At 40.5% G+C, this 9,001-nt stretch overlaps 1 protein-coding gene across 1 annotated transcript; it reads right to left on the bottom strand.

Annotated features, from left to right (window-relative positions):
• Window positions 1-4,380: 4,380 nt before the first annotated feature.
• LOC137010998 (inhibin beta B chain) lies at window positions 4,381-9,001 on the bottom strand. The gene is made up of 2 exons (XM_067373541.1): window positions 8,406-9,001; window positions 4,381-6,544 (listed from the first exon to the last, which is right to left on the bottom strand). Exons 1-2 carry the CDS (start codon window positions 8,788-8,790, stop codon window positions 5,787-5,789), a joined length of 1,143 nt encoding a protein of 380 aa, XP_067229642.1. The 5' UTR covers window positions 8,791-9,001; the 3' UTR covers window positions 4,381-5,786.

The following is a 9,001-nucleotide window of genomic DNA, read 5'->3' as shown; positions in this document are numbered from 1 at the left end:
TCTATCTATCTATCTAGCGACTGATGCTAGAGGTTGCCTTTAGCCTCCTTGTTGCCTTTAGCCTCCTTGTTAGAGCATCCAACTCCCACACCGGAGACCCGGGTTCGAGGCCTGCACAGAGTGGGGCGAGTAGAACCTGGGTAGAGGGGTTACATATCCATGCACCCACCCACTCTTCCATCCATCCATCCATCCATGTATCTATCCATCATCCATCCATCATCCATTAATTCATCCATCAATCCACTTATCTATCTATCAGTCTATCCATTCATCCATCCATCCAACACTCCAAGGTCATGTGTTTGATTTCCAGTATACCTTCAATGCAATGTAAGTCGCTTTGGATAAAAATACCAAATGCATAAAAGTAAATATTTCATGCACATCTTAACCAGTAACAGTTGAGTTTGAATTAAATTATAAACTCCTGATACAGTCCTTGTTGTTTTAAATGAAAACGCTTTCTGATTTTAATCTGATTATAATTGACAACTTTCACTGTGAGACATTTTCACGTATTTTGTTTTCTTTGATTTGAATTTAAACACTGGAAATTGGCTGATCTGAGTTCACAACACAAGCGTTGTTATCTAGTGACCGCCGGTCACGTCACATGAGAGGTTGCTGGAGCTCGTGCTCTAAATGTGATGTAACTGAGTGGATATTTCAGGTAATGGGGTCTACAGTAATAGGATCAGCTCGTGGATTTAAGTTATTTGAAGTGTCTGACGCACTGCATTGTGGGAATGCACAAATGCACATAAACATTTTGCATGGGACCTCTTGATATTTTCCATATACAGTGATCCCAAAAAGTAAAGTCACTCTCATAAATGTCTGTATCAGGAACTTTACTATCTAATAATGTCACATTTCTTCATCGTGTCTGAATCAGCTTGTGGTTTGGTGATATTTAGTGGATTTAAGAAGTTAGTTCTCCTCAAAAGAGAACTAGTTAATGTACTTAATGTAAAAAACATCATCTACTTACCACAAACTAACACAATACTGACTGTCTTCATCTATTGATTTATCATTTAAAACCCAACAAACTTCTGCCTGTCGAATGTTTTTATCTGGAAAGTGTGTTTGTGAATGTTTCTTTACAATAAATGACACTTGTTGTGACATTCAGACATTTATATGCATTTTGGGGTCACTGTAGATGAGATTACAAAACAAATATATAATTTTTATTAAACATATTCTTATTCTATGGCAGCAGATTTCAACATTTCTTTCTGTCTTCATCATATTTGCTGGACTTTTAATGTTTACTTTAGTGATGCTGCTGATTGTATAAAGGCATTTCGGGCACAGACTGTGCTTTAGTTGTCTTGTGTTTCCTGTTCTCTCAGGATGAGGAATCAGTTAATTGAATGTTTAAACCCTGAGCATTTCACCGGGTGAAGACAACGTCACCTAACCTGGTTCTGTATGTCCCGTAAGAGTCTCCGAGCGGGTCATGACATTCATGAGGACACATCTTACACCTCAGACTGCGTGCAGATTATCAGCGCATAGGGTGTGTGTGTGTGTGTGTGTGTGTGTGTTTGTGTGTTTATGGATGCAGGATTACAGTAATTCAGTGGGTCTGTGGGTTAGTATGTCAGTGTATCAGTAAGTCACTAGGTTTCACTGGAACATAAACGTCTTTGAATTAAAAGAACAAAGCATGCTGCTTCCTGCTTTTGTGCACATTCACTTATGCACACACACACACACACACACACACACTCTCTCACTTAAACATATATACAACAAAGTGCAGTGAAAAACTCTGTACAAAGCTAATGAGTTAAATAAATCTTAAAGGGGTCATGAATTGAGAAATCAACTTTTCCTTGAGCTTATGATATATAAGAGCTCATCGTACTATAAGAATATCCTGTTCAGTTTCAGAACTGAAAACTTCCTTGTTAGTCCAATAAAAGCTTTTATTGACACCAGACCCAGAGAACGACTCGTCCCGGAATGTGTCTATAGATAAGTGAAACTCCGCCTCCGCAGAAGAAATCAACGCCCACTTCATCATTGCAGCATTAGCTCCGCCCACTGGTGTGTTAGGAGAGAAGAGCGATACAGGACTGAAATAACATTACCTTTCAAAGGATCCTAATGCAGGAATATGATTATTATTTTCAACAATGTGAATGTCTCAGTTGAGCTTTATTTATTTGTATTCGGTTCATTTCACTGTGGATTCTTTGATAAATCAATCGCATTTCCGACTTTTACGATATGAACTCGACAGTAATGCAACATGTCAGTAACTGTGTTCATTCTAATGCCTGATCTGATATTAATGATTCATGTACAGTCACATGATCTTCGTCTGTGTGTCAGTAAATCAAACCAGCGACTAAACGCTCAACTTCACCTGGTTTCTCTCAGTAGGATGAAAATAATCTGTTATCTAAACAGGGATTAAATTATATATAGAAAGTGATCAAAGAACGCTCCCTTTACAATCACTGGAGCTGTCAATCAAACAGAGTTTAGCAGTTCTGGACTACCGTTTTATTCAACGAATCTCTTATTTACATCACGTTTGCACTGTGAGTTATGATGAAAGCATTCGTTATTGAGTTTCAATGATGAGATCACTGCTTTCATGAGCTCAACAACACGTCTGTGATCGACTACAACGTTCATCACTGCAACATTTCATGCCGCGATCTCAATATAATGCCACAGATCTAAATAATCAACACTTTTCATGATTAGTTAACCTTGAGAGCTGTGGTAAACGTGGTAAAAGAGAGAGTAATACTGAGCTATTTCATAGGCAAATATGTCAGCCAATCACAGCAGTGGGCGTTTACACTGAAGTCTCACAGAGACACGCCCCTTAAAACAGAGCGGCAGGAAAAAATGCCTTTTATTTCTAAATTATGACCATTTTTATGTAAAAAGCAAACTAACATTATAAGAGCACCCCAGGAAACATTATAAAACAACGCAGTTCATGACCCCTTTAAAGTCACCATGAAATCAAAATTTTTAATTAATGATTTATCGTTGCACATCATTATTGTTTTAAATTCATGGTATTCTTGATTCAGAATATCTTCTCCTCCCTCTTTCAGCATCTCTTCTTTTCTCTGATGACGAGGACAGGGCAGTGAGATCCACCAATAGCAAACCACAACCATCCAATCAATTCCCCACAGACAAAATCAAGCCCCGCCCTACATTTGTTCTTGTTTGAGAAGCGTTTCACTCGATATGCGTCACTTTAAGTACGAAAAGATTAGCGTAACTTCCCTTTCATGCCGACTTTAACATTAAGAACCCTTCAGATAGTGTTGATGCTTTATTGTAAAGCCAACATACAGTACTTGTTTGAGGTTGATTCATGAGCAAATAATAATAATAACTGAGTTATAATGTACTAATATGAAGGCATTGCTCTGCTCTCAGATTTACCTCAGCGGCATTTTAGCATTGTGTTTCCAAAGTGTAATGAACGACACCCTTTTCAACATGGCAAGATTTATTTGACCTGCTGAAATCAGTGCAAACGGGCGATCCGAGTCACAGTCGCATATCAGATCACGCATGCAGGTGCATCAGTCAGGGACAAAATTCAGCTGTTCTGTACACAAGCTGACGAGAACTGCCAAAGAGTTTATCGTTCTCTGGCCGTGTCAAGTTATGTCTCACGTACAGTTAGGTCCAAAAGTCTGAGATCGCTGGAGCTTCTGAAATGCATCTCTTTTGCATTTTGATTTAATGCACTTTTTGAGAAGTGAGAATGTGAGAATGACTCTGTGTTAGATGCACGTCTCTTTTGCTTTAATAACGGCATCGTTGGAACATTGATCTTCTGTACAGAAAAATCTTCATTGAACATCAGAACTTTTATTTGTTTCAAAATCCTAAAACTTTGTTTATTTCCAGGTTGCTTCGGACGCCCTTGTACCTCGACTGTTGACAGCAATATTTGCGTTTGGTGAGTTTATGTTTATGTCTCTGTTTGATGTCACGTTTGCAGCTAAAGCAAACAAATAAATTTTTTATGATGGACAGCCCTTACTCCACCTGTTGAAGTCGTGCCAGAAAACTGTTACTGTTGTTTACTCGTCAAATATAGACATCTGTAAAAACCACTTCAATTATTTGCCCAAGCAAACACGCTCTTTGCCTTTTAGACATTATTGATTACCTTCAGAGAATTACAGCGTTTTTCTGAGAGCGATGATCAATTACTTGTCAAGCGATAAGAGACTGTATGACATGGAAACGGTGAATTATTGTAATATCGCTCTGATGAAAGTGATACAGAAGAACATGGCAAACATCAGGGTTTGTTTGGTCTATTGATTTTTGATGTGACCTTTGTTCTTATTCAAATCTTTATTTAGTTTAGCATTAAAGCAGGCAAAGAAGTAGTAGGCAAAATTTTTATTTTTTATTTTTAAAATCACACATTCTTAAAAATTACATCGTACAATACAGTACACATTTCCAAGCTCTCCCACCACTTATAAGAAAATATTCCTTTATTAAAAAATTATAGAATCTCAGTGAGTTACTGCTCCGTCTAAGAGCGTTAATATTGTGCCGCAAGTTACAGTATTATTTTTGTCGAAGCAAAAATAAACAAAGCACATGTATTTGATTTGATTTGCTTGACTTGATTCGTACTAACTACGCAAAATAACATATAAAGTGCAGTTGCAGAATGCTGTGAGCCCAAACCCCGTCCGATGCAGTGATTCCCCACACTGATATGCATCCCTAGGAAGTGCTTCAAACGAAACAACATAAGACACAAGACAAAATACACACCAAAACATGGCAAAAATACACTTGTAACATGTACAATGTAGAGTATTGTACTGTTTGTAGATTATCGTACATTAATTGTACAGCTTTTGCAAAGGCGCTATATAAATAAAACATTATTATTATTAATATTACAAAAGTAAGTGTGTCTGTTTGAACTGAATAAGCAGCTTGAAAAGAAAGCCAGTACTACATATGTTTAGTTGCATTTGCTGGTGCTCAGCGTAAACAGTCAAAAGTGAGCTATTATGAGAGAAAGATACTGCATTGCATGCAAAAACATATCTTTCTCAGTGTTTTTGAGAATCTTAAATCAAGATACATTGACAAGCAATTTTGTTTCCCCTTGTTTTAAGCATAAACTCACTTAATTTTGTCTCCACTCAAATTGCTTCTCAAGTAAATGTATCCTGATTTATGAATGTTTAGAGTTTTACTGGAAAACATGACAAAGATACAAAGCGATGTGATGTGCCACTTTCATCTACTGTCAGACCTTTTCTGGGACGTGTGGCAATATCTAAATGTTTACCCGTCGTGTTGGGCAACCGTGCCGAGTCAGGCCAGTGTGCTTTGATTTCCCTGAGTATTTGAACCTCTATAAAAACCTGCCTGACTAATCTCCTGGTGCTGCGTATCTATAGCATAGTTCATGTTTTCATTTCGCATTTTATTTTTTCATTCATGCATCTGGTACACAAAATTTACCCGTTGGGTAGAATTGGTTGGGTGTGTAGATTTCATATCATATGCATGCAAAAAATGCATATCAGATGCATGTAAAAGGTCATTTCTGGCAATAAAGAGAATGCAAAATGAAAGCACGAACCCGTGCTGTAGTACCAAGAGACTGGGCTCATAAAAAACTAGAATGCATGTGCTTTGCTTAGACAGAAAGCCTTGATTAGAAGGTGTTTCACCTCTCATGATAAAGCAGATAAATAAGTGTACTGCTAATGCATGGAAAGTTTGTTGTGCCCTGCGATTGTTCTCTATGTGCACCCGCAGGACTCGACGATCATGTCCGGGACGTCGGTCTTCACGATGGTGTGCTGAGAGTTGAAGTAGACCATGGAGAGCGGGCGTCTCTGGATGGGCACGCAGCAGGACGACACGGCCGTTTGGATGCCGTTGGCCTTCAGCTGGCTGAAGACGGTGGCGTGAAACGAGGAGGCGATGCCGGGCGACCCGGACAAATGCTGCGGACACTGTCCCATGCAGTAGTTCATGTGGTAGCCCTCCGGCGCAATGATCCAGTCCTGCCACTGTATGTCGCGGAACTTGATGTACAAGTCTTTCTTGCAGCACACGCTCACGTCGTCGCCGCACCGCAGCGAGCGCTTGCTCAGGGCGTGTGTGGAGGGGTCTTCGCGCAGGCGCACCTGCGCCACCAGGAAGGGCTGGTGCTCGCCGGAGGCGTCGCGGCTACACAGGTTGCGTCCGCCGTCTTCGCAGTGCACCTCTAGACGGAGACGCCGCTGGCCTCCGTCCAGGAAGGCCTGCAAGGTGGCGGTGACGGGGAAGGTGTGCCAGCCGCCCCGCGACACCTCCACGCTCCTCTGGAGCAGCAGAGTGCGATTGGCGGCGGTCGACAGATAGATTTCGGCGTTCACGCGCCCGCCTGGATGAGCGCCGTCAGCCGGCCGGACGTACAGCCACAGAGACGACTGCAGCACCTGCACGCTGTGACCTTTCTCCTGCAGGAACTGGAATGACAGACTGGTGTCGAAACCGCCTGAGACCTCGTCATCTGGAGAGAAATCAGACAGGAGTGTTTAGAAGAGGAATGTCTGTGAATCTGAGAATTCATTCGCCACTGCAGGTAAATAACAAAGTGCACTAAACCGTAAAACGACGCCAAACCAGAGGGGTTAGGATAATAAATCACAATGATACTCTCTAAAAAATGCTGGATTTTAACCCAGCGAATGGGTTGTTTTAACCCAGCAATTGGGATGTTTTAACCCAGCTATTGGGTTGTTTTAACCCAGCAATTGGGTTGTTTTAACCCAGCAATTGGGATGTTTTTTAACCCAGCAATTGAGTTGTTTTAACCCAGCAATTGGGATGTTTTAACCCAGCGAATGGGTTGTTTTAACCCAGCAATTGGGATGTTTTAACTCAGCTAATGGGTTGTTTTAACCCAGCAATTGGGATGTTTTAACCCAGCGAATGAGTTGTTTTAACCCAGCAATTGGGATGTTTTAACCCAGCAATTGGGATGTTTTAACTCAGCTAATGGGTTGTTTTAACCCAGCAATTGGGATGTTTTATCTCAGCTAATGGGTTGTTTTAACCCAGCAATTGGGATGTTTTAACCCAGCAATTGGGATGTTTTAACCCAGCGAATGAGTTGTTTTAACCCAGCAATTGGGATGTTTTAACCCAGCAATTGGGATGTTTTAACTCAGCTAATGGGTTGTTTTAACCCAGCAATTGGGATGTTTTAACCCAGCAATTGGGATGTTTTAACCCAGCAATTGGGATGCTTTAACCCAGCTAATGGGTTGTTTTAACCCAGCAATTGGGATGTTTTAACCCAGCAGGTTGGGCAAACATTTAACCCAACTGCTCGGTTAAAACAATCGCTAGTTTTATTTAACGCATCTGTTGTTTAAAAATATATATTTCTTGCTTAAAATGAACCCAAAGTATGTTGGAAATTAACATTCATTAATAAGTTTAATGAATAATAATGAAACAATAAACATTTATTAAATTTCTTATTTAATAAATGTTCACCTTTTGATTATTATTGTTGCCTCTGGTAATTATGTGTCTGATTTTTAATTTCCAACTTCCAACTTTTTTTGGGGTTCATTTTTAAACAATAGTTGAGTTAAATAAAACTGCCCAGTGCATTGGGCAAACATTTAACCCAACTGCTGGGTTAAAACAACCCTATCGCTGGGTTTGTCCATTTTCAACCCAACTTGGGTTGTTTTTAACCCAACACATTTTAACAAATATCAGCAGCATAACAGACTGTGTTTATTCACACATTAAAATTAATTTAAACTAATTTTTATTTTAGGATTAGTTATTTTCAAGTACATCAAGTCAAACTAAATGAAAATGAGATAAGTTGCATTAGTCACCAGCTGAAATATTTTTTATTTCATATTTTATTTGAAGTTATAATTTAATAACAATTTTTATGGTTTTAGTTTTAGTTAACTATAATATCCCTGTATGGAACAACATTCTAATATTTAAGTTTGTAAATATGTATATAAAATGCTTTATTGACAGAGGGGCTTTTTTAATGAACGATTTAGAGTCACAGTAACCAATAGAAAAATATTGCAAATGTTACTTTCCTGAACGTTCCAAACGTTTTTTTCTTGATTCTGAACGTTAAGAAAACATTCCATTGTATCATTTCTCTGAACGTTCGGAAACAATAGTAACATTTGAACAATGTTGGATAAACATCCAAGTAAAACATTTCAGAAACGTTCAATGAACGAAGTAATCATGTTTCTGGCGTTTTGAAACCAGATAACATCGAACTAACGTTCTATTAAGGTTTCTGGAATAAAGTTTGGCGATGATGATAACTTCTGGGTTCCAGTTTTCAATGAACGTTTTAAGAATGTTTCTGTACTCACCGACATCGGCGAAGCTGACTATCTCGTATGCCTGGTTACTCGTGCGCGAGTTCGGTAAGTTGTTGTCCAGTTCCAGGGTTCCGTCCTGTCTGAGGCGACCCGCGTGCAGCTTCCTCAGCGCCGTCATGAGCGCGGCCCGCGGCACCGTCTGCGTGATGTTCGGCCTCTCCCGCAGGTGAAGCTTGTTCAGAATCTGCTGTTTGGCTATCTCGACCAGGTAACGTTCCTCCGCGCCCTTCTCCATCGCCGGCATACCGCACTTCGGGCAGCCCGTGGTGGCCGCGCTCGTTCCCTTCGCCGTGAGCGCGCTCAGCACCACCAGCGTGGACAGCACCGCGGACACGAAACTGCACAGGTGCAGCCACGAGAACGACTCTGAGAGCATGTTGACTTTGCTTTGACTCTGTTCGGGCAGGTTTGGAGAGACGCGCACTAGTGAGTGGACGGAGAGAAGTGAGCCGCACCTGAGCACTCAGAAGTGGGGTAATCCATCAAAAGTTGTGACACGTTTAAGGGACGCACCAATGACCGCGTCAAGCCTCTCTCTGTCACACATGCACACGCGCTCGAGGGGAGGGAGGAGGTGAAGGTGAGAG

Source organism: Chanodichthys erythropterus, chromosome 21, assembly GCF_024489055.1.
Source record: "Chanodichthys erythropterus isolate Z2021 chromosome 21, ASM2448905v1, whole genome shotgun sequence".
NCBI classification, from domain to species: Eukaryota; Metazoa; Chordata; class Actinopteri; order Cypriniformes; family Xenocyprididae; genus Chanodichthys; species Chanodichthys erythropterus.
The sequence above is the reverse complement of the archived record's forward strand: the minus strand, read 5'-3'. Positions and strand labels throughout refer to the sequence as shown.